This window comes from Protomyctophum parallelum, assembly GCF_964188405.1.
Source record: "Protomyctophum parallelum genome assembly, chromosome: 7".
Taxonomy (NCBI): domain Eukaryota; kingdom Metazoa; phylum Chordata; class Actinopteri; order Myctophiformes; family Myctophidae; genus Protomyctophum; species Protomyctophum parallelum.
Genome location: NC_139705.1, coordinates 30110247 through 30137427, shown reverse-complemented (window position 1 = coordinate 30137427; position 27181 = coordinate 30110247). Strand labels below are relative to the sequence as shown.

The 27181-nt window shown below is 42.9% G+C and overlaps 1 protein-coding gene across 2 annotated transcripts in view; it reads right to left on the bottom strand.

Annotated features, from left to right (window-relative positions):
* The window catches only part of ephb2a (eph receptor B2a), a gene marked incomplete at its 5' end in the record, with an annotated part of 69286 nt that extends 50269 nt beyond the window's left edge, over window positions 1-19017 (bottom strand). The window contains one exon of one of the 2 annotated variants that reach the window (XM_083769519.1): window positions 18951-19017. In XM_083769519.1, coding sequence (XP_083625645.1) covers window positions 18951-19017 — 67 coding nt within the window. The remainder of the gene's footprint in view (window positions 1-18950) is intronic. The other variant, XM_083769518.1, reaches the window with a different exon arrangement.
* Between the last annotated feature and the right edge of the window lie 8164 nt (window positions 19018-27181).

Below are 27181 nucleotides of genomic sequence, written 5' to 3'. Positions count from 1 at the left end.
TGTGGGTGCACAATTTCAGGGAAATCACGCGATGTGTTCATGATTTGCAGCATTTTGTTTGAAACTGAGCACTCCTGTGAACTTTGGAAGCCAATCTTAACCAATCAGGATGGAGTGTGAGAAATCTGAAAGACCGGTTTCGTTGAATGGCTCTAGAGAGACTGTGTACCAATTTGCGTGATGTTTGGACAAAATCTGTAGGTGTACTGTGCAAAAACTTGTTTTGCACAAAGCGGCCTCCTGGTGGCGCTATAACAGGCCGTTCTGGAAAGTTTGGGGCAGAGGTTCATCGTTGGCATCCAGGGAGTGTGTGTGCAAAATTTGGCATCGACCAGGTTAACGGTGGCCGAGATTAGCTGCTCACGGACACACGGACGGACACACACACGGACGGACGGACACACGGACGGACGGAGTGCAAAACATACTCTCCCCACATGCCTTCGGCCTGGTGGAGACAACAAAGGGATAGAATAAAGAGTGCAAGAAAGAGCAACCAAAGGGTAAACAAAAACTGTATGTAGGCTACATGCATGTGCATGTTTTCCTCACAGTATGTGAGGACCATGTCCATATGTATGTTCCACAACAACATTTTGTTTAAAAAGGTGCAATTCGAGGCTCTGTAGGCTCTAGAGCAGTGGTTTTCAACCAGTGGTCCGGGGACCACCAGTGGTCCTTGAGGGGGTCCCAGGTGGTCCCCAACTAAATGATGGAGAGTTTGTAAACAAATGGACCCTTCTAGATATTTAACTCTTGAGAGTGTAAAGGGTCCATTTGGTTTCATTTTACGCTCTCAAGAGTTCAATTGTTGTTAAACATCTTACTTAATTTACAAGAAGTCTACACAATTATAGAATGTAGTATAATTGTTATGTTGCTGTTATTTTGCCTGTTATCTCTGCTATCGTATACCAACATCAATACAGAATGGAATTGTGGACAAAAACATATCCAACAAACGACGACAAAATAGTCAAAGTTTTGTGTCTGAGAGGCTAGATCTCATCAAATGGTGGTCCGTGGCTTAAATGTTCAACAAATAATGGGCCTTGATACAAAAACCAACGTCGCAGTCAGTCCGTCCGTCCGTCCCCCTCCCCCCCGACGAGCGGCCCGGAAGAGAATTTCCAATTCATAGACGTTTCAGAAAGTATTTATTTATAGACCTCGGACAAAGCCAAATCGTGACAATAAACAAATAATTTGGGGCGAACAAACAATTAGAAGAAAAAAAAGACAGGGTACAACACTTTATGTAGTGTTGTTTATCTTCTTTCTAATTATTTGATCGGACCAAACAAAATGTGTTTATTGTCATGATTTGTCACCATCCGAGTTGGCTTTGTCCCGAGGCTTATACAGGTCATTAAATAAATACTTCCTGAAACGTAAAACCATTTACAGGAAATTCTCTTCCGGGCCACTCGTTGTCATGAAAGGGGGCGGGACTGCGACACTCTAAAGCTGCCATTTATGCTATAACTAAGTTATCATAATGCAAGCTGCAGTGCTTTCCAAAAATTGGTGGCCTGAAGTGCCAGCGGCCACCGTTACATCCAAATGGGCCCTTTTTACGGCTGCTCGCGTCCTGTTAGTATCAGTAGCGATTAATGAGGAGCTGGGAGGGAGCGAAGAGCCAGGTGTCAGGGCCGCCACTAAATGGGAATAAAGAGGCCATGAGCGCTGACCCGCGACCAATTCCCATGGACTCGTCCAAGAGGGTTGAAGCGAAACGGAGCGAGACGGAGAGAACTGGACTGTCGCACGGAATGTGTGTTTGTGGTGCCACTTCTGGCCATGTCATGCTGTAATATTAAACCGACATAAAGCTCACAACCAGCCTCTTTCAGAAACCACAATCTAGCCCTGCTGTAAACTACGTAAGTGGCATAACGGGGCTTTACCATTGTTCTCCAACCGGAAATTGTGCTTGCATTCGCATTTTACAGGTTTAAATGCACCATTGTTCTGTCTGTGCGTGCACACTACCCAAAATCCAACCAACCTGACAGCGCTCCAACCGATGCTGAGAGCAGTGACAGGGAAACGGGGACAGGCTTGGCGAGGGTGGGGGGTTGCGTTGCCTTATATGTTGCCCTCCTTTCGTGACTAGACACTCATCAAGGCAGCTCCTCCGTTCATGTGATTTAAGCACAACCGACTAGGCACAATATGCTGCCAGGACTGTCTGTCGCACACTTTAGCAACTGTGGCTGTTATTGTATTGATGATGCATTTAAGAATAATTCAATAATTCTCCTCACCCTCCGATTAAATTGTAGGTCATAATCATTAATGTTCTTGTCTGTCTGTCGCACACACACACACACACACACACACACACACACACACACACACACACACACACACACACAATAACAATATACAGTGTATATTATGATTCATATAGTTATCTTAATATCTTCTAACAATATTTTGAAAGTATACATTGCATTACGCAGAGATGAGTTCTATGGTGCATATTGTGCATAAACACTATGGTACAGTTTGTGTAGTCCCTGACATCAGCCATCAACCACACTACACCTTGTACAACTTGATCTCTCTCTCTCTCTCTCTCTCTCTCTCTCTCTCATTTTCTGACCCACTCCCCATTCCACTCACTCCATCTGTCCCCGCATTTCAGCAATATACATATATATGAAGAGAGAGAGAGACAGAGAGAGAGAGAGACACACAAAGAGAGAGAGAGAGAGAGAGAGAGAGAGAGAGAGAGAGACACACACACAGAGAGAGAGAGAGCTCTCCCTTTCTCTCCATGTTTCAATGAAAAGTAGGACAGCGAGGAGAGAGTGGGGCAACTAAGTCCAGCTCACATAATCCTTGTAGGCTGCCTCTGTATGCCACAGTGGATTAAAACCCAGGGGGAAACAGCAGTGGACTGCACTTAGCTTTATATCACATGTAAAATACCGTCATATATTCTAACCCCGAGTGTAAAAATGGACCCTTAGGATTCTTAACCACTTGAACCCCAGCATCCATAATATTCTGTGGGGGGGGGGGGGGGGGTGGGGGGGGGATCCAAGTACAGTTGTATATAACTCAGGTCGGTTTCTCTAAGAATGGAGGGTAAATGTCTATCTTTGAATATACAGTACATCATCTTTGGATTCTTTCATGGGATTGATTCAGATTCTTACAGGAAAAAAGGGAATGCAGTCCGCACACTGTTTAGCAGCTCCCAGAGGTAGCTAGCCTATATTTAACGTAGGATGACAACACTCCGACCCCAAACGGGTCTTTGTCAGGTATGGGTACAACATCAAAGTTGGCGTGTTATAATCTGCACATAGGGGCGAGTTTGACAATGAACAAGCCGTTGAGGGTAATTAAACGGACACACCCACCACATCTATGGAGGCAGGCTGAGTAGAGTGGTGTCAAGCCAAGAACTTTTGATTGATTGATTGAAATATTTATTAACAGTTTGCAGAATTACAGTACAGTACCTTTCAAGCACAACTCAAAGACACACAAAGACTGTTAACTGTGAGTGGACGACCCAATAAAGCATTACACTTGTTTACAAGAGGGTCCACCTTGTTCAATTCATCAAAATATTTAGAGACGTACAAATAGACACTTCTCATAGAATGGAGCTAATAGTGGCACTAAGGCCAACTGTTAAATTACAATACTTTAATACGGACGTCCAGGGTAAGGTGGTATAGTACAGAGGTGCAGGAAAATGGATCATTTACTGCAAACCAAACAGATTGTGCCTGGCATTTACATTTACCTGCTGCTTATTGAATAGACCCCGTTATATATGACACGTTTTAACACTCTGGCAGAAGGGCTTTGTATCCATATTGTATTCCAGTGGTGTAAAATAAACTTTACTGGAGTATATTTATAATTTCCGGCAAATATTGTACTTTTACTCCACTACATTTATTTGAAAACGTACTTACTTACTAGTTAGTTACTTTTTGATTATTCGCAAGCTTGTAGATCGGCTATTTTCAAATGATTGTGTTCTGCAATATGAGTGTGAGTTTACTCTTAGTAATTTAAGTAGCCTACACATTTTGATTCAGATACTTTTGTACTTTTACTTGAGTACATTTTAAATATGGAACTTCTAGATTGCAGTATTTATACTATACCAAGTTAAAACAAAGAGGTATACAGTAGGAGCGCATCCACACCAATGGGGAGGTGCTGACCACGGGAGACAAACTTGAAAAAAGGGAAGGAGAGGTGAGTCGCACAGCTCGTAGTGACGATGCGGATGCAAATATACTTTTTATTAGATTACCAATGTTTCGGCAACAAAATGCCTTCTTCAGGGTATGTGATCACATACCCTCTCCTTCCTTTTTTCTACTTTTAGTTTAGAAACCGTCCTACAGTGACATCATCGATGGGGAATACAATACAAGCTAATAGAAACTGTCCTGAAAAGTTGCAATGCGAAAATGGAAGCCATTGTTCAAGATAATGAAAATCTAAACATTTTTGTAAAAAAAAAAGTCTGCCTAATGATGATGTCACTGGAGGACGGTTTCTAAACTAAAAGTAGAAAAAAGGAAGGAGAGGGTATGTAACTGCCCACAGCCCTCCTATGAAACACAGACTGAGTAGAAAATAATCGTGCCATTACTGAGGACCTATTATATGAAGATAGGTTGAAAAGTGGTGAAGCGGTCCTTTAACCATTCTGGGTGGGAACCCCTTTTGGTGTTTTAGCCCTTCAGGCCGGGAACCCATTTTGGGGTTCTGTACAGTATGTAAAATGTGATGCTTATAATTATGTGATGATTTAGAGGCGTTTTTAGAATCAGCCTCAGGCCTAAATGGGTTAATATATTAATATAAGTAGGACTAAAACATTTGAGTACTTTTTCCACCACTGACTGTGTATTAGGCATGCTAATCAAACTAATCTACAGTATTATGAAAATAATCCATTTTAATCTTCTCCTTTCTGTCTCCCAAACTGTGGAACAATTACCCCCCCCCCCCCCCCCCCCCACCCCCCCCCCTTGCATTTAGAGACCTGCAGACTCACTCCCCCTTTTCCACCGTAATCTGACTCACCTCTTCAGACTCCACCTTATAGGCCATAACACTTGACCTAGGATAACCTCGACAACCACGCAGTCTTAAACGGTTAAAAATGTCATTTAGATGGCATGTTATTTAGACAGATGCCAGGTCCATTTGTTCACCTGGCATCCCATAGTTTGTATAGTCGGGAGGAAACCTCATAACTCCATTTTTGTGGGGGGGTTTTTTCTTTCTTTTTTTCTTTGAAAATATTGAACCAATGGAAAGTAGTCAAAAACGCTTGGGACAAAGGGCTCTATTTTCGTCGCCGCCGTTACCCGTGATGCTGCCCGCAAGGCAGCCGCTGCGCGCAAGGCAGCCGCTGCCCTAAAATTACGAGTATAGGAGCTTGCTCTGTCCCTAAATGGTATTTTGGTCCAGCGTCACCCGCTATCCATTATGCCGACACCGGTATTTGCACCTAGTTTAAAAGCACCCGTAAGCCGTAATGCCAAATTTGTTTGGTATAGAGCAGTGCGCACCGTGCGCCTGCAATGGAGATGTCCACGGAGTCAGGCTGCTTGATCATCCATCCTTATTCTCCTACAATCTCTTTGTAATTTTCCTATAATCAGCAGAAGTGAGTGCCTGCCATGCACTTCCTTGTGTCCATTGTGTTTATATAATTGTCTAGTCAAAGAAGTTATTTGACTTAATTGTGCCAGGCATTGTGCACGATTCCATTTGCTCTTTCAGTTTCATCACCCCATAGCGCAGCAAATGTGATTTAATCCGATTTCCAGAACTTTCATTTTCGCTTGATACCGTTTCATATAGAGACGGCCCACATGCACGATAACTATTGAAAGTCCGAATTTCGTAGATTACATAGCAGTGTATGTAAGTGTAGGAGTTGTGATTCAATGAAAAGATAAGTGTTCTTGGCTCTGTGCGGGGTGGGGGGAAAAAAAGAAAAATGGCAGGGGGGGAGGGCGGTGCAGCACAAGTGAGACTTCAAGGCAGCAACGCATCACTCTTCAATGGGAGACCGTAAGGCTATGAAGCAATATAGCACTGGGCATAACGGATAAGGGATCTCTTAAAGGCAATGGCACGTGGACTGGTGATTGGTTTCATTATTGTAACGCCCAAACCACACCTATGCATAATGTAACGGGTAGTGGAGGTGTTTTAGGGATTTAGACAGGTGACCAAAATAGCCACTTTAGTGCAGGAACGGCCCTTCCCCAATGCAAAATCCCCAAATTGTGGCTTTAGAAAGCTCGAACGAAAATAGAGCCCAAAACCTCTTAACTCCATTGGACCCTCAAACCATGTCTGCTAAAGCAGCTGCCTCCCCCTCTCACGCAAGTCATAGAGAATATAAAGTCATAACACCAACTTTGATGAGGCAGTATTGCTTTGTTTTAAAAATATAAGGTTTTCTTAATTTCCTGTAAAAATGTATATTTTTCATATCCTGAAAAATAAATTTTTTGGAGTTAGGTGGTTTCTTCCCGACAGCAGAGATATTATTATTATTTTTCTATAAATATTGATGTCAGATTCTTGGTTTACCTATGATTCTGTTACTGAGGCACTATACTGTATATGCATTTTATGTATGTATTTACCTTGCTTACATTAAGTCGCTCTGGATCAAGAGTGTCTGCTACATGCCTAAATTGTAAATTCAAATCATGGTTCTGGACTGAATTAATTCCATGAAGCTCTTTAGTTTAAACTGGCTTCTATTATAACAGCCTGGATGCAGTCTTGCATAGCTCAGTTATTGATTGCACAGGCTTCCCTACATCAATCATTTCCCTCCTGTCATGAGCTTCAAATATACAGTATTGTGCTCTTTTAGTCTTTAAAATAAATCCAACATTTGTTTCTTCATAGCATACAAGCTTAAATACTATAAATATCATGGACATGATATACGTAAAAAAATACTTTATCAATCTCTATTGTTACTCCTGTGTTCTGTGATGTGAATAGGGAATGAAATACCTTTCTCCATCAGCAATGGTGAAATGGGTCTCAAACTCTTTCTTTGTAACATATAAATTCATAAATGAATGCTAACAAAGTGGATTAAAACACACCTCCTCACATCTGTTAATGCAGCCATTTATGGCCCTGCGCTGCGGAACATAAAATAAGCTTTCTGTTGCGTTGCAGTTAATTTCCCAGAGGAGTTTAGAGACCTAAAGCAAGTTCCTTGTTTTATTATCATAATAATACTGGTAATGCCTTCTTATGTATGTGGAATTTTAAGTACATTTGGACTTCAACCTAATAAAAACAGTGGAAACACAGTGCATCCACGTACAGTATCACTGTAGCTCATACATGGGCAACTGGCGGCCCGGGGGCCACATGGGGCCCACTCCTTCACTTAATGTGGCCTGCAGGTTACTGTAATATCGGAATACTGATATATTATTGATTTCAGCTGTTACAATTCCGATCATGCAAACATGACTCACTGACTAGCATCAAAATGTTAATTGTCTTTTTTTATGTAACTATGTATTTGTATTTACATAGTTCATAAAGTTAAACATAACTATAACTAAATGCATTTTAAATTATATAAAAATAATTGGAAAAAGGATTCCAATTCAAAAATAGCAAAAAGAATATTCAGGATTTCAATTCAAATAGCAAAGATATCTGATCTACTAGCCCAAAACGAATCGCAGTGCGACACGTTTTGAGCTTGTAGATCGGCTATTTTTGCTACGATGGAAATCTGCAATGATTATGTGGCCCTCTGGAGTGGAGGGGGGGTGAGTGTGGAAATATAGTGGCCCTCTGGAGTGAGTGTGGAACTATAGTGGCCCTCTGGAGTGAGTGTGGAAATAATAGTGGCCCTCTGGAGTGAGTGTGGAAATATAGTGGCCCTCTGGGGTGAGTGTGGAAATATAGTGGCCCTCTGGAGTGAGTGTGGAAATAATAGTGGCCCTCTGGAGTGAGTGTGGAAATATAGTGGCTCTCTGGAGTGAGTGTGGAATTACAGTGCCCCTCTGGAGTGAGTGTGGAACTATAGTGGCCCTCTGGAGTGAGTGTGGAAATATAGTGGCCCTCTGGAGTGAGTGTGGAAATATAGTGGCCCTCTGGAGTTGGAGTGAGTGTGGAAATATAGTGGCCCTCTGGAGTTGGAGTGAATGTGGAAATATAGTTGCCCTCTGGAGTGAGTGTGGAAATATAGTGGCCCTCTGGAGTGAGTGTGGAACTATAGTGGCCCTCTGGAGTGAGTGTGGAAATATAGTGGCCCTCTGGAGTGAGTGTGGAAATATAGTGGCCCTCTGGAGTGAGTGTGGAACTATAGTGGCCCTCTGGAGTGAGTGTGGAAATATAGTGGCCCTCTGGAGTGAGTGTGGAACTATAGTGGCCCTCTGGAGTGAGTGTGGAACTATAGTGGCCCTCTGGAGTGAGTGTGGAAATATAGTGGCCCTCTGGAGTGAGTGTGGAACTATAGTGGCCCTCTGGAGTGAGTGTGGAACTATAGTGGCCCTCTGGAGTGAGTGTGGAACTATAGTGGCCCTCTGGAGTGAGTGTGGAAATATAGTGGCCCTCTGGAGTGAGTGTGGAACTATAGTGGCCCTCGCCATCATCAAAGTTGCCCATGCACCTTGCCCATGCTGTAGCTTGTACCCCCCATGCTAACCACTGAGTTTACTACATGTCAGGTTTGAAAGATCGCCGCATTTTGAAAAACAGTAGTAGTATTACTGTAAAATGGTGTTCCAATAAAGGAACAACACTTGGCAACACTTTCTATGATGCTCATGTCTATAATACATGTATACACTTACTTATAATTATAATCCAATCTGCTTAAAACACTGTATAAAAGCACTTACTGACCATTTATAGGTCAGGTTCAAGTTAATTTTGTCCCAAGATGGGCTTCCCTTATAAGTCAATGTATTATTGTCTCCACCAGGCCGAAGGCATGGGGGGAGAGTATGTTTTGCACTCCGTCCGTCCGTCCGTGTGTCCGTCCGTCCGTGTGTCCGTCCGTCCGTGTGTGTGTCCGTGAGCAGCTAATCTCCGGCACCGTTAACCCGGTCGATGCCAAATTTTGCACACACACTCCCTGGATGCCAACGATGAACCTCTGCCCCAAAATTTCCAGAACGGCCTGTTATAGCGCCACCAGGAGGCCGCTTTGTGCAAAACAAGTTTTTGCACAGTACACCTACAGATTTTGTCCAAACATCGCGCAAATTGGTACACAGTCTCTCTAGAGCCATTCAACGAAACAGGTCTTTCATATTTCTCAGACTCCATCCTGATTGGTTAAGATTGGCTTCCAAAGTTCACAGGAGTGCTCAGTTTCAAACAAAATGCTGCAAATCATGAACACATCGCGTGATTTCCGTGAAATTGTGCACGCACATTCCCACTAGGCAGAGGAAGAAATGCCACATGAACCATTTCAACTCAGCCTCAAGGTGGCGCTATAACTGTCCGAAAAGTGTTTTTACCTCTGATTTACTTTTGTTGCCCTTTTATCCAACCACCAGATGAAGGCAAGCTGCAATGTCCTACATTCCTATCCTGGTGGAGACCTGTGCCCAGAAGGGCACTTTTTCTAGTATTATAATGTTATAGCCTAAACTAAAGCATGATGTGTACTGCAGGCTACCTATGAGTGCTTACAACTGTAATTATAGAGCATTAGAATGCAGATTATAATGCATTTATACATGACCTTATGTCTTAAATTATGTTTTCTGTGTGGAGTTTGCATGTTCTCCCCGTGTCCCCTAGGGTAGGTACCCTCACAAAAAACATGCAGTAATCCTGGTCACTAAACTGCCTCCCCCTGGCCAGCCTGATGGAGGGGAAAGGAACTGGTTGTTCACGCGCTACGTTCAACCAGGGAAACTCCCCCATGTCAGGTGTAAAGGAGCAACTTGGACACTCAAGCATGAAGGAAGCATGACTTCAAGTCCGTTGCTCTCCCCTTGTCCCCCACATATGGGGACTAGGTTGGTGGAGGGTGTGTAGAGCCCAGGATCACATTAGATGATTGACACAGGGGTGAAAAATGGGTTACAAAATCGTGGGATAAAAAATATATTAAGTAAAGAAATATATGTTTAAGTTATAAATCAGCATGTGTCGCAGATCGTACTGCATATAGACATGGACTTCATATACATTGTTAGAAGGATGTTTTTAATATCCACCAGACGGCCACCCATGCAAGCTTTTTGGAAGTTTCACAAATTGTTTCCAGCTATGCTTCATAATGTCTGCACCATTTCAAGTAAAACATGCTAATCAAGCCTTTATTGCGTTTTCTGTTCAAGCTTACATAAATGTGTAATTTGTAAAATGGAATGAAAACGGCTTCAGGGTTTTAGAGAGACAAATAACAACATGAAGCAATTATTTCCTTAGCTGATTTGGCACAAATGAAATTTAAAGACTGGATGGAATTAGGTGCACAAAGTCAACGAGGGAGCTGGGTCAAGAGGAGGAATGTATACAGAGAGTGATTATGAGCAGCCATTATGGGCATTAATGAAGACCTTGCTGTCTGCATGGAGCTCATATGCATGCAGCACACACAGAAGATCAATGGCATGCAATTTGTAGCAGTGTTGATTTCATCGACTAATACCATGACAAAAGATGTTGGTCGACTACCTTTTTTCCCTACAGAAAACTAAATGGAAACTAAATGAAAACAAAGCCATGATTGCTAAAACTATAAGACTAAATATTGGCCCTACTAACAATTTCGATAACAAATAAAAACTAGAATAAAACGTTAGGAAGGGACTAGTGGACAAGAGATCCAGTATAAGTAACAGACACAAGTCATTTTACACTTGGTTGCATGCTGAAAATAGCCGATCTACAATCTCACAATGCGTCGTGCTGCGACGCATGTGAGCCCCCCCAAAATAGAAAATACATTGTAATCGACTACATCAACTGTAGATTTAGTCGACTAAAATCCTATGATATTTAGTCGACTAAAACTAGACTAACACCAAGACATTCCAGGTGACTAAAGTGTGACTAAAACTAAATGAAAACTATTCAAGAGACTATGACTAAGACTAAAATCATAAACGTTGTGGATAGGTGGCTTTTAGAGCTCAATACCCTTTATATATCTCTGCTGTCGGGAGGAAACCTCATACATACATAGTACATGTTTCAGGAAATGAACATTTTTAAGGAAATTAAGAAAACTTTATATTTTGAAAACAAAGCAATACAGCCTCATCAAAGTTGGTGTTGTAACTTTATATATTGTCAATTACTTGCATGAGAGGGGGAGAGGTGGTGGAGTTAAGAGGTTTTGTCCAAAGCACTTTTTACTACTTTCCATTGGTTAATTTCTTTCGAAACACAGACATAAAGGGTGTTCAAAAGCACTGATATATGCCAAAAATAATCTAAAACCTCAAAAATGTAGTTATGAGGTTTCCCCCCCGACAGCAATATCCTCTCCTCCCTTTGAGGGTTTTTCACTGCCAAGGCTGTAACATCATACCCTAAAACTCTTCTTAAAAAAAAAAGAAAACGGATCATGCTGTATATGGATTTCTCAACAACACACACTGGTTTTCATACTGACTTCATTCACCATGCACTGAACCTGCATGCTGCCTGGTGCCCAGACAGAAAGGGATGTTTCTCTGTGGTAGACTATAGTAAGATACTACTTCATGCCGACTTTCTATTTCACGTGAACATAGGTCTACACCAGTGGTTCCCAAACTTTTTTATGTCAAGAACCCCCAAATTGACACTCATTAGGCTACGGACAGACCCCCATTAGAAAATATAACCCCCATAAGAGAAGATTCTTACGGCTCTAGCAGTGATTCTAAACCAGTTTAATTTCCAGGACCTAAATGAAAATTAGAAAATTTGACCTAAATTAATGACATTTCTATCTCTGGGACCCCAATGTATATTGTAAAATCTAAGTTAATTTAACTCTGAGTGTGTACAAATGGAACAACTCTCTGAGCTACAGACCCATAAGGGTCCATTTGGTTCCAAATTATCATTTAGCTGGGGACCCCCTGGAACTCTCTCAAGGACCCCTAGGGTACCACTGGAACCACTGGTCTATACAGGGCTTGACATTAAGGCTTGTCAACTAATAAATCTTACCGGAAGTGCATTGAAAAAGACACTTGGTTTCACTTTTTCTGCAACACGCAGTCGACAGTATTGTCTGACATTATTGTCTGACATTATTGTCTGGCTTTCCTAACAATTACCGTTCCAATATTGTTGCCCGACATTTTCAGGAAAACCAAAACGTGTGTTATTCTGTAGCTTGTTTATTTACTTTCAAAGGGAAAAACTATACCCAACATCACAATTCTACAAATGTCTTCTAAATCCTGACAGTTTTCTGAAAAACCTTTTTTGTAACCCATTTTTCACCCCTGTGTCAATTATCTAATGTGATCCTGGGCTCTACATACCCTCTGCCAACCTGGAGAGAACAACGGACTTGAACTCATGCTTCCTTCATGCATGAGTGTCCAAGTTGCTCCTGACACCTGACAGGGGAGAGTTTCTCTGGTTGGACGTAGCGCGTGGAAGGAACACGTTATTCCAACCAGTTCCTTTCCCCTCCATCAGGCGCCCCGGCTGGCCAGGGGGAGGCAGTTTAGAGACCAGGATTACTGGTACCTACCCTCCCCATGTTTCTATGTCAGTCGTTCTCAAACTATTCCATGTCAAGGATCCCGAAGATTATATGTAATTGGCCGCCGACCCCCATCTGAAAATATGTTGTTCCAGGGTTCCCGCCCCAAAATGGGTTAATGTATTCAACAAAACCAACTTACAGTTTAGTTGATTTAAAATGTATTTGTGTGCCCGCGCTCCAGACAAGTGACTTTTGTGACCGCGGACAATTGAATGGGAAATGACAAGCCCTGGCCTATAGAATCTTATAATCACATTCTCAGACTTCCAAACCCATCAACCCGCAGCAGAGAACAGTAGGTCTGTTTTGATGCTCAGTACTTTTCTGGCGCTGTTCCCAGAGGGTAAAGAGCAGGGCAAATGTGTATAACACTGAATATTAATGCTGGTTAACTTCTCTGTTGGCAAAGAAAGGGCAATGAAGCCACGAAAGACTGCTTCTGCTTCCAATAGCGTGCAGAGAAGAGGTTACATGAGGCATGCTGTGCAGTAAGCTCTTCCAAACTGGCAACAGTTCATATTCCAAAACGTAATAATTCCATGATAAATAAATGAATACATAAATAAATATAATTTATTTTGCCATTAAAACCCATTTTGGGTGGGAACGTTTTGGTGTTTTAAGCATTACGTTATACTTTAGCTATTGAAAAATAGCAGATCTACAAGCTCAGAGCATGGCACTGAGTGCCACGCTACGAGCTTGTAGGTCTGCTATTTTAGAAAAATAGTGAAAATGTGAAAATGACACAAATCTTTGAATATATTTTTTTCAGAGCGAAAGGATTTAACTAAAATCTTTGCTTCTGGGGAGTCCCTGGAACAACATATTTTCAGATGGGGGTCGGCAATTTCTGGGACATAGGGAAACATAGGTTTTTCAGAAAACTGTCATGATTTAGAAGACATTTGTAGAATCATCCTGAGTTCTAAATGGGTTAAAATTGTCAGGCAGAAACCTTGCATTTTCACAATTCAACTTTGTATGTTTATGTTTTGGAAATGAATGCCTGTACATGTTCATTGACAGTGACATGCAAAAGTAGCTATAATAATAATAGCAGATATATACAAGCTCACAACGCACTGCATCACAACGCATTCTGAACTTGTAGACTCTAACTACTAAAATACTAATACCAATAATAAAAGTATTGCCTATAATGACATTATTAAGTCATTATAAAGTAAGGAAGGAAGCCTGTAGGTTTCAAGTGGTTAAGTCCGCCTGAATAGGTTTTTATAAATACTAGTCCTTACCCGTTCTGAATATATGAACAGCAAATGATGTTCAGTGTGGGTAATGTGTTGTAATAGATCACATTACTGATAGGGGGGAACGGGGAATTGTTTACAGATGGTCTTGGGAAGTTAGGTTGGGCACAAAAGTAGGCAAATTAGTAGGCTACTGTAGTTTCTTTTGCAAGAAAATGCTGCAGTACAATCATAAGTACACCATTGATAGCTTGGTATTGTGGCTGCTTTGGAGAGGTTATCCTTTAAGATGAATAATCAGTTGGATAAATATGATTTGAAGTGGAACGTGTTCCTCAGTCATGTTGCAGGTCCTTTGGTGTGATCCATGGTCAGGCCTTTTGCTTGTTTAATGTATTTTAACACAATCCCTACTTTTGGCGGAATGCTCCACCATAAGGACTGTAATAACCTTCCGCTCGTGTCGGAATGCTCCGTCAGATTAGCTTTATTATGGATATCAATCCGCATCGCTGAGAACTATTTTTTCATTATTATTTTGGGTCGGCCTTTCCTTCTTTAGCGATCCTAGACCGGATCGCGCATGCGCGCTGGCGTCCACCTCCCATTATACAGGCAGACTAAAATCTGAATAACTCCTAACCTACGGAGCTCTCCGTGGTTTAGTCAATTAGCACGATGTTCGGAGGTCTTTGCTGATAATCCGGTGGTCTAGATGGAAACATTGGTGCTTTCTAGAGCAAGGATGGCTATATTTTTGCTCGCTAGCATTGACGCTATTTTTTTAGCACACGATGGACGCCCACAACATCCGTTTCTGTGCTGCGTGCGCAACCTCTAAATCGCCCCACAGAAAAAGGGTATTGTACTGTAAATATGACATGAATATGAATGCAAAGTAGTGGTTGATGTGTGGACAGGCAAGCTTTTGCTGTTGTGCATGGTGAGATGTGTGCAAACTGTGTAGTTTAGTAGGAGAAGACGGCCAAAGGATGCAACACACACACACACACACACAGTCAGCGGCGCCAAATTGTATAGGGCACTCTTTGTTGTGTTGCGGCGGTAGCTAGAGGAAGCATGCCAGTGGGGTAACGGTGAGAACGGTGGCCTGTGATGTAGGTGTCGCTAAGGGGCGGAGGTGTGTGAGGGTGCAAGGTTAATTCACTAATAAATTCATTATTAATCATTAATGTGTCAAATCGAAAAAAGGGCTTCGTTAAGACCTCCATATTCATATGGTCAATGCCTGTGTGAAAAGTGGGAGTGATTGGTGCAGGCAATGAGGAGATACGGTGGTGTTTCTGACATTCATTCAGACATTGTTAGAATTATAGTATGATTTAGTAAAAGAGGCTGAACAAACAGCCGAAAGACACGCACATCCAATTACCTATGTAGGCTGGGTGTCGGATCAAAAGACATAGAGTAAGAATAAAAAAGTCCGCACATCAATTTCAGCTCCCAAATATTTATTTACTTTAAAGGTGGTAACGTTTCGGGCCAAAGCCCTTCCTCAGACCTTCACCCAGTGAAGGTCTTCCCCCATAGAAAGTGAGGGAGACATGAGAGTGAGAGAGTGAAAGAAAAAAGAGAGAAAGAGAGGGACCGAGAGAGAAAGATAGAGACAGAGACAGAGGTGTATGATGTTGGGGGGGGATTGGCTCTTGATCCAGAGAGACACAATACGTCAGCAGGCATAGATAGATTGACTACTAGACACTAGACACACACACGTGCAATGAAATCCTGTATAATGTACTGCTGATTTTTGGAAGGTCTGCTGGTTGCGCAACACTTTTGGGGCACATCCTAAGAAGCATGGCAATGAGATACCATTATGTCAGACTTATATCATATCTTACCGCCTGGATTGATGCAGGAAAACTAACACGGTACATGGTTTCCCTGCTTACTGCAACAGACCTTAACCTACATAGAAAATACATATTTTTTCGTACTTCATTATAGACCTGATCTACAGCAAGGGTTCCCAAACCTTTCAGACCGCGACTGCCCAAAATTATCCTATTTGAAGTGAACTGGGGACCCTGACAAGCACTTACATTTTGTTTGGCTCAGTCCCACAGATACATAGTGAGAATAGCCAAACTACAAGCTGACAACGCCTCGCACTACTTTGTAGATGGGCTATTTCCACAATGTTTGCCTCTTTCTTATTCGACAAATTTGGCCAATTTGGTATTAAAAAGGTTGAAAATGATGTGGGGACCCCCTTGAACTGTATTGCACTGTTTTGTCACTTCACTTGCACTTTTTTTTGTCTTTTTCTTGCACTATAGATGTTTGTTTATGTCCTGTGTATGTAAGACTGAGAGTGCTCTGAGCAAAATAAATATTGTATTTATACTCTGTATCTATACACATAGTCTAGGAAAATTGGCCTCAGATCCTGTGCAGCAGGGGCGTGGCCCAGTGCGTTGCGTTTCAAATGAAATGCGAATCAAAAGACAGGGGCGGGTTCCACATGGAGTGGGCGCTACATCTAAATAAGACGGAAGGGAAACAATTGCTCCTTGAGCGGTGGTGGCCTACTACAATTCAATTTGGAATTGGATTCCCTTCGGACTATTTTCATGGTATGCACAGTGCTTCAGACCGGAAAGGGGAGTGTCCGCTCAGATTCTGAGCGCAACGTACTTCCCTCACAGGGATACGGTCCTTTTTTCCCAGAAGTCTTTCTCGCCCGCTTAGTGGCGAAAAATAAAACTTCTGGGAACTCAGATTACTATACACATGACAAATAAACCTGAACCTGAACCTGGGGTTCCTGACCCCCAGTTTGGGAACCAATGAACTACAAGTCTTTCTGCTATGACATCAGCTTGCCGGGGTTATTTTGCTGACAGCGATCATTCTGTGGCTTGTCGTCGACGAGCTACACGTGTTTGATCAGCAACATGTTGATCAGCGTGTTCAGGTTTCGGGATCCAGCATTAACTTATTGCCTATATTTCAATACGCTCCCTCTCTTAACCCATTTAGGCCTGACGTCGAAATAAAGAAAGTCTTCTGAAAGAATATATATTCAAAGATTTGTGCATCATTTTCACGTTTTTTCTAAAAATAGCAGACCTACAAGCTCGTAGTGCGCCACTCGGTGGCGCGCTATGAGCTTGTAGATCTGCTATTTTCTAATAGCCCAGAATAGGCCTATTCATAGTCCAGTTTTAGGTGATATTGGGGACCACGTGGTTTAGTAAAAAGAGAGAGATGCGTTTGGGTGAGCTGTGAGTCACTTACCACCACGGCTTGATGTCATGTTGTAGTTTTCGGTGGTCACCTTATCACCTAAAACTGGAGTATGAATAGGCCCATTCTCTGTCTCTCTCTTTCGCTGATCGCGCTCTGGTCTGACATGATCATACGATTCATACACAAGATCGTGATTTGCACTGATGTTGTGGATGTCACACACACACACACACTCAGCTTTTGTCCCCACAAAATGTCTGCAACACAAGCATTAAATGCCATTGACAATGAAGGGAAGATGTACGTCATCTTGTCCCCACACGTCTCATATTTGCTATCGACAATGAAAGGAGAAATTAGGTCAAATGTCCGCCAGTAAATTTGTGGCAACAGGCATTCTGAATGAGAATGAGATGATGCATGATGATGTACGATGATAAGAGCGCCCCTCACTTCACACGGGTGTGATTTTTACTGATGTACCCTGCTTCATGACCTCACTAGCTGGATGGGTGGAGTTTCAACATAATGACCAATCATGACACTTGGACAGTAACACAGGTCCAACCTAACCTTTCTGATTGGTTCCCACAAGCAGCTGCTATCCCTCCTGCTTGAGCGACTGCTGTCCAGTAGAGCTCAGGAGGTATTGTATTAACTGCAAGATTGGTTAAATAATTGGCATTATTCATTAAATGGTAAATGGTGCATTTATATAGTGCCTTTATCCAACGCACTTTACATAGATATTACATCCACCCATACATTCACACACATTCATACACTGATGGCACCGATGGAAACCATGCAAGGCACCAACCAGCACATCAGGAGGATTTAGGGGTTCAGTGTCTTGCTCAAGGACAGGCAACCAGCCACTCTACCACTGAGCCACCGCAGCCCATTAACCCATTCAGGACGTGAACGCCTTTTGGTGTTTTAAGCATTTTGTGTTATACTTTAGCTGTTGAAAATTCGTGAAAATGTGTCACAGAGAACGTTCGCTGAAATCGAACCCAAAAGAGACACATTCTTCCATCAATAAATGTATCATGGCCATCGCCAGGTCTTGGGCTATAAACTTCCATGTACAGTTGGTTGAAACATGCAGCTACTATTACAAAAAGATTCAGAAAAGAGATGAGTCCACATCACAGACACTTCCAATATATTTTAAAAAGATACTTTAATTTATCAAATATGAATTGCATATAGCCTAGTAACTAGGCCATACCCTACCATCAGTGTGTTTAAATCGGATGATGGGCTTGGGCTTGTACTGCTAGCCTATATACAGGCATAACACAGGTTTTAAAACGTGATGAAAGAGCGTTAGTTCAGTTGTATGCATTATATGCATAATTCACGAATACAATGCGAACCCCCTGGAGGGTTTTCAGGCATTCTCCCTCAGATTTCACTTGCTATTTGGTCGGTGTATAACTTATATTTGTGAAACTGATTTATATGTCAAGCAAGCAAGCAAACAAACAAACGAGACTAGTACCATGCTCTATTCACTTCAGAGTATAGGCACTGAAGGCACATGATGTAATTGTACTTTGACAGAGCTTCTTCCAAATGTTTCTGTACCGAACACTACTTAAATATAATTCATATTAAAATAAGGTTGAAATACAGTCCTGTTTATTGTTGCCCACAGATAGTTATTTTCTCTTTATGCACTTCATGGGTCTTACTCTTTAGTGTGCAGTTGCTCATTCACAATTAGTTCATTGCCTACATTTTAATAATAATTTCGAATGAGTCATATAAAGTATGTATCTTACCTTCGACAGCCCATGACACCGTTGGCAGTATCCATAAAAAACACAAGATATCCATAATAAAATACATTCTCGGCGTTTGACTGTGCAAAGCCATTGCATTTCACAGAGAACGGGTCCAGTCACAAGCGGGCCATTGACAGAGAATTAATCTATGGATGGACGGACGCGCAACTCCACCATCGGACCAATAGAATAAACCGCTGTTGCATGGATGGACAGCGCAATGCATCCTATACGCTAAGTCTGGACCAAACCAAAAGTGGATCCTTCTGGGGGGGCGCGATCCGCGATGCATGTCGCCGCCGGTCAAGACGACCCGACTCCGAGTCTCCGACTGTGTGTGTGTGTGTCATATCTGACATCAGTAACTGCCTTTGTTCTGGCCATAGTAGCCTATATATACCAGTATACCGGCAGCGGTAGGCGAGGCATGCAGAGCCATACTGAGCCAGGCTACAGGCTACGCTACCAGTTGATACACATAGCCTACTGTATGGCACAAGAAAAGATTGATATTCAGAATTTCCAGAGGGGAAAAAAAAGAATAAGAAGAAAAAAGTCATTGTTGTGTTCGAAATGGCCTTTGGGGTTAACCCATGCAGAACAGTTCTGACCCGAATTTACTGTTTGAAAAAGGTTCAACCTTTTTTAAATGTATTTGACTAATTATATTGGCTTTGTAGAGTGAGAACATTATATTTTAAGCAAAAACAGCACACAATATATAATTATTTTAAGACCAAATCTACTAATGGTGATCATTTTAAATGGCTTTAGCTTTTCACACGCTTGCGTGCGTGTGCACACATGCGTGCATGTGTGTCTGTGTGAGAATGTAGCCTATATGTGACAGAATCACTGCGGGCTAAAGCAATCAAATAGCCTACTTGATCTCTGACCATAACCTGTGAATATCCACAAGCACATCCTTAACCTCAATGTGTTCACGGAGCAACGCCTGCCGCCCTGCCTTCACATCCAGAAAGACCACTTAAAATGATACCCATGTGCAAAAGTCACTATAACTCAATATCACGAGGTATTTAAAATGATACGTATATAAGAGTCACTAAATGGCCGTGTGTGTCCCTATAGGGACTCTCTCTAGGTCCTCAGACGAGCCTTCCATCGTCGCCTCCAGTCATCCTGGTTACTTCTCCATACATCCGGCCAGCTCGTTGGTGCTTTGCACTCCTGCATCTTTCTTGAGTACATCCACATATGTTAGTGTGGGATGTGACCGGTGCCCATGTGTTGGTTCCCACTAGGGACCCTGTATGTTATGTATGTCCCTATGTATATCCGTTTAGAGTAAAAACAGCAGCAATACTGCTGGGTGACCTAAGGTGTCACTGTTGAGAGCACGCACGCACGCGCACTCCTTTGCACTCCTGCATCTTTTTTGAGTACATCCACATATGTTAGTGTGGGATGTGACCGGTGCCCATGTGTTGGTTCCCACTAGGGACACTGTATGTTATGTATATCCGTTTAGAGTAAAAACAGCAGCAATACTGCTGGGTGACCTAAGGTGTCACTGTTGCAAGCGAGCACGCACGCACGCACGCACGCACGCACGCACGCACGCACGCACGCACGCACGCACGCACGCACGCACACACGCACACACGCACACACACACACACACACACACACACACACACACACACACACACACACACACACACACACACACACACACACACACACACACACACTCTGCCAACCTGGGGAGAGCCTCGATCTGAGCTCATGCTTCCTTCAATGCATGAGGAGTGAGCAGGATCACCTGACACTGACAGGATCCGAGGGAGTTTCCCAGGTGTGAAAGGAACACATTATTGCAACCATTTCCTTTCCCCTCCATCAGGCACACCGACTGAACAGTGAATTGTTGTGAGGGAGTTTGTGAGTGAGCTTTATAGAAGATTGGGTGTGGCGACCGTCCAATCCACTGCCTGTGTCACACATGGCTCATCAGAGACGGCCAATCTAGGACCAATTCCCCCACAGCAGCAGGCACTCTCCAGTAATCAACAGTCTCGTGATCATAGACATAGACACACAAGTATCGCAAGACTTTCCACCGTTTCCTGCTGGCAGCCAAATTTCGCACTACCTCAGAGACAGAAACGATACCTACCGCTGTTTAGATGCTCAATAAAATAATGTACTGAAGTTACTGTGCACATCGAAAAGAGCAGAAGCTGCACCAGTGGTGTGAGGAGCACTACACCTCCGGTTGAACGCCATGAAGACCAAAGAGCTCCATAAGCCCCCGGAGGAAGGATGACCTCGACCGTATTCCGCAGCAGACACTTGATGGGGTGGAGAGTGTTAGCAGAGCTACAAATCCCTTGGGACCACTATTGACAGTGGGCTGACCTTTAATGACAACACGAAGGCCATCTTCGCAAAGTGCCAGCAGCAGACTTACCTCCTACGGAGGCTGAGACATATGGATGTTGTGTTGCCCTCCCATCCTTCAACGCAGCTTTTAGAAAGACTCCAGTCCTGACCTTCTCTGTCCTGGCAGAAAGGAGTTCCAACCACGCCTCTAGCCTATATGGCAGGCCAGTCTGGTGCTTCTCAGAGGCGAAAGGAGGCACTGGAGCAAAGTTTAAGCCCTTATTTTATTATCAGGGTGCAAGTAAAAAAGCGTTTTGATGTTTCAGTTACATCTTCGTCAGGTCATCATCTTCTCTGTCCTGGCTTGGTACGGGCGGGGCTCTCACAGTCACAAACCTCCAAGAGAAGATTTTGACGGCTCTAGCAGTGATTCTCAACTAGTTTAATTTCAAGGACCCCCAGTTTGATAGGCATATTAGTCTACGGACCCCCATTTAATGGCATTTCTATCTCTGGGACCCCCGATTTACATTATAAAATCAATGTTAATGTAACTCTGAGAGTGTACAAATGGAATCTAATCTAAACATTTCAAAAACTATTAGTAAAAAGAAAAGTACAAGCACACCAATGTATACATAGCTGAACATGTTGCACAAAATGTCTATAGCACAATTATGTGGAAGATTTTAGAATATATATAAAGAACATAGTGTGCCAACAATTCCTTGCATTTCATACAGGAATGGCAGACCTGTTACATTTAAAGAGAAGTAAGAGGACACAACAGTATAGTCCTGTGGGACATAAAGTAGTAGCAGACAGAGTGCTTTATGATCCTGGTGTGCTGTAAGAGCAGCCGGGTGCTCCATCATTCCTGCCTGCTGGGTCCCTGGTGGTGAGATCCCTGTAACAGCCAAAAGTGTGTCAACAGCTATGTGTCCAAGTGTCCTTGAACAAGTCGGTGAACCCCTGCCTGAAATCCCCACTCATTGGAGCCCAAAATAGCATATATTCAAAATGTTACAAATCCAAGTATGCTTAAAGTACCCAATTAATGCAATGCTTTGAGAGCTTGTAGATGTGCTATATTGAAAGCCAAAGTTTTTGAAATAATGATCTGTTAAGTCACTTTAAAAGGACAACTTTAGTTTTTTTCAACCAAGGTTCATGTTTTAGGTTGTTATTAGAGAAAGTAAAAGATGAGTGTTCATTTTTTAGGGATTTTAGCTATTTTTGACAGGGGGGCGGGGGCATTCAAGCATGGGGCTAAATACGTCTTTATTTACAAAATATTATGGCGATTTTTCTTTATTGTCTCCACCAGGCCGAAGGCATGTGGGGAGAGTATGTTTTGCACTCCGTCCGTCCGCGTGTCCGTCCGTCCGTCCGTCCGTGTGTCCGTCCGTGTGTCCGTGAACAGCTAATCTCGGCCACCGTTAACCCGGTCGATGCCATATTTTGCACACACACTCCCTGGATGCCAACCATGAACCTCTGCCCCAAACTTTCCAGAACGGCCTGTTATAGCGCCACCAGGAGGCCGCTTTGTGCAAAACAAGTTTTTGCACAGTACACCTACAGATTTTGTCCAAACATCACGCAAATTGGTACACAGTCTCTCTAGAGCCATTCAACGAAACGGGTCTTTCAGATTTATCACACTCCATCCTGATTGGTTAAGATTGGCTTCCAAAGTTCACAGGAGTGCTCAGTTTCAAACAAAATGCTGCAAATCATGAACACATCGCGTGATTTCCGTGAAATTGTGCACCCACATTCCCACTAGGCCGAGGACGAAATGCCACATGAACAATTTCAACTCAGCCTCAAGGTGGCGCTATAACTGGCCGAAAAGTGTTTTTACCTCTAACTGCACGGATCTGTGGATAACCTGGTGGAGACCTGTGCCCGGAAGGGCACTTTTTCTAGTTATTTACTATAATCCTACTATGTGAAGGTAGCCTACTGGGGGGAAGCCACACTGTATCATATAGGCTCAATATGTCAGTTTCTTTCAGTCGATCCCATGATCTTTTGTGGTCAAATATTTCTTGGGGTCTAGTAGGACTAACTAGGAAATAATAAAAAAATAAATTGCTATAAAATGTTGTAAAAAAAAAAGAAAATAGCCCCATGTTCGAATGCCCCCGCCCCCTGTCAAAAACAGCTACAATCCCTAAAACGAAAGAAAACAGCAAATGAAAAAATAATTAACACTCATCTTTTACTTTCTCTAATAACAACCTAAAACATGAACCTTGGTTGAAAAAAACTAAAGTTGTCTAAGTTTATATTTGTTATATTAATATTTTGCAGTGCCCGCCCGACCCCGGGTCCCCAGACCCCACTTTGAGAACCACTGATTCTAAGCAAGCTGGAGCAGAGCAGAGCAGCCACAGCAATGCAGAGAGAGGAGGGAGGGAGGGAGTGAGAGAAACATCAGAGGGGGGGGGGGGGGGGGGGGGGGGGGGGGGTGAGAGAGCGGGTCTAGAGAGAGCGAGGAAATAGAGCAGAAGAATCTGGGCCTGACATAAAGGAATCCAGCAGAACGCTGCCTCAAGATGAGCGAGGGCTCCTAAACAGCAGATTAGAGGAGCCCGTTAGAGGGCTCGTTCCCATGGAAACCTTTGCCCAGGGAGCTCGGCGACCCCTCCCGCTCTGCCAATACCAACGCAGCACAGATTGTAGGTCACACATGGCATCAACGATCCAATCAGGCCTAATCTGTCTTGACTCGTGGGTCGTAAATTGAGCAACAAAGCTGGTTTCTCTCCATTGGCTGGTTTCGCTGTTGGGGGCTTTGTTCCCAGTAACGTTTAACCAGTAAGATGTACAGTATATGGGTATAGTATTGCATGGGGTCACACAGAATTATGATTACTTAGGTTACTAAAGTGAAATGCTGCGATGCATTATGTAAAATCAAATGACACACATACAGTACACACACTCACACACTTTCAGTCGATTAATGCACTGACGCCCCATTATGGACAAAATGGCCTTTAATGGCACATCATATTCTATGAACCAACGTCATGCATAGAGATGCACACATGCGTTGCCTACTGCATGTTAAACCTAAAGGCAAACACTGCAGACTTTCACTCTGATCAAACAGCCTCCCTGACCCTGACCCGTTCATTCACACCAAAATGTTCTATGAGATATTTGAGAATTGTGTGAAGAACCTGTTACCTCCAGGCAAGAACGTTTGGTTTGGAGATCCAGAGCAGCTGGGTATAAAGCAGAAAGCTTGTTGTCTTTGAGTTGTGTTGGGGCTCTGAATTTAATCTAAACATAAAATGCCATCTATTAAAGGCGGCGCAAGATATTTTGATGTTAAAGTATTAAAGTGTTAAATAAATGGCTTTATATTTCCATAATAATAATTGCTATTGTGTATGGGAGATTGGGAGATGCATAGGAGTATGGCACAACAATTTATTTACTGACTTATACAATGTATATAATTTATTTACATGACATTTCAACATGTCATTTGATTTGAGGCCAGTCGGTGATGTCAGTAAAATGTCATTACTGTCTAAGGTGATTCTATCTGCTGGTGGCGCAGCTATAGGGGCACGGTGTCTGTCTGGTATGGAAATAGCCGCTCTCGGGACCTTCAGAAGGTGGTGCGCTTGGCTGAACACACCATAGGGAGCCCCTTATGCCACTGTCGGACATACAGTGTATGACATCAGATGATACACAGTATATGACAGCAGATGATATACAGTATATGACATCAGATGATATACAGTATATGACAGCAGATGATATGCAGTATTATGACAGAGTATGAGGAGGGCTAAAAGGAGGTGTCTCTCAAAGACCAAGGGCTCCATTTTCATCACCGCTAAACCCCTTATCCCTAAACTCTTTGCCTTTTTTACTATTTTGAAAACATTTTTGAATAATTCAACTAGTCAATCTACATTGACACGTTCAAAAAGGTTTTGCAAAATAGTAAAAAAAGAAAAGAAAAAGGCAAATAAGTTTAGGGATAAGGTTTTTTTTTTTTTAAATGGAGCCCCAAGGGTTCTATTGCTATATGCTAAACCCCTTATCCCTAAACTTCTTTGCCTTTTTTTATAAATAAAAATATTCAAAACCCTTGAAAAATACTGAAATGCTTTGTGGCTGGTGTTACTAGGATGCTGGGCAGAGTGCTTTGTGGCTGGTGTTACTAGGATGCTGGGCAGAGTGCTTTGTGGCTGGTGTTACTATAAGATGCTGGGCAGAGTGCCTTGTGGCTGGTGTTACTATAAGATGCTGGGCAGGGTGCTTTGTGGCTGGTGTTACTAGGATGCTGGGCAGGGTGCTTTGTGGCTGGTGTTACTATAAGATGCTGGGCAGGGTGCTTTGTGGCTGGTGTTACTATAAGATGCTGGGCAGGGTGCTTTGTGGCTGGTGTTACTAGGATGCTGGGCAGGGTGCTTTGTGGCTGGTGTTACTATAAGATGCTGGGCAGAGTGCCTTGTGGCTGGTGTTACTAGGATGCTGGGCAGGGTGCTTTGTGGCTGGTGTTACTATAAGATGCTGGGCAGAGTGCCTTGTGGCTGGTGTTACTAGGATGCTGGGCAGAGAGGTGTCCCACTTAACCATAAGCCATGGTTTGCCCTAGTCCGGGTAGTAACACACTAACACTCCACATGGTTTCTATCCACACTTTTCCTGGGCTGTGTGTGCTCCAGTTCCTGTTGATTTCATTGGATATCATTGGTCATCTGACCAGTTTTATTGGCTTTCATTGGAACAAATCGACAGGAACTGGAGTACACACAGCCCAGGAAAAGTGTGGATAGAAGGTCTTGTACCGAAGGCCCAACTAATACATCATTGATGTTTGTTTACATGGAGTCGCTACTTTGCTGCATGGTCCTGACTGAGTCCATGGGCCCCCAGGGGCCAGAGGCTGCCTAAGGGCCAACACACCACACTTCCCACAACACACACACGTACACAAATACAACTGCCGGTGATACAGCCAGAACCAGCCTGCACACACAGTGCACATGCATTAAATGTACACTCCACACAACTGCCTGTCTATTCACATTTATGATCAGGCAGTCAATAGGCCAACAAACATGAATAATAATACTTTGCAATGGTAATCTACAGTAAAAACTAAATACAAGCTTCACATTCAGTCAGAATCACATGTAGCCTACTTAGTGAGGCCAGATGACCATGGAGAAGTTCAGGAATATTCCAGTTTTTGTGTGTGTGTGTGTGTGTGTGTGTGTGTGTGTGTGTTTGTTTGTTTTTCTTCTGCCAACATTAAATGAAGTTGAGGTCCCGACTCCTACAGTATATGGCAGATTGTTTCACATTTTGTCCGTCTTGATGAAGGTCTAATCGACCGAAACATCGACCGAATAAAGAGCAACATTTTGGCAAGTGTTTTTCAAAGATACCCCTTTTAAGATTGTTTCATAAGCCCATGTGCAAAAACAGCTATAGACCATCAGCTGCCTGCAGGGTCTTTTGCATTTATTTCATAGACTGACTGACCTGCTTATTGATGGGATTTAGCTTTTTATAGTCTAACCCATCAGCAATAAGGTTATTATCAATTATCCATCATTTGTGTGTGTGTGTGTGTGTGTGTGTGTGTGTGTGTGTGTGTGTGTGTGTGTGTGTGTGTGTGTGTGTGTGTGTGTGTGTGTGTGTGTGTGAGAGAGAGAGTGTGTGTGAGAGAGAGAGAGAGAGAGAGAGAGAGAGAGAGAGAGGAGCAAGATGAAGTCGGTTGAAGTGCATGTTAAACTGTAGCACACACTGGCCTCTTGTGGTTGAACTGGAAAGTGCACACATGACCAAGTCACATCAGTTAAGAACTTATGATTTCCCCTAGCTAGCTCTGGTCCATA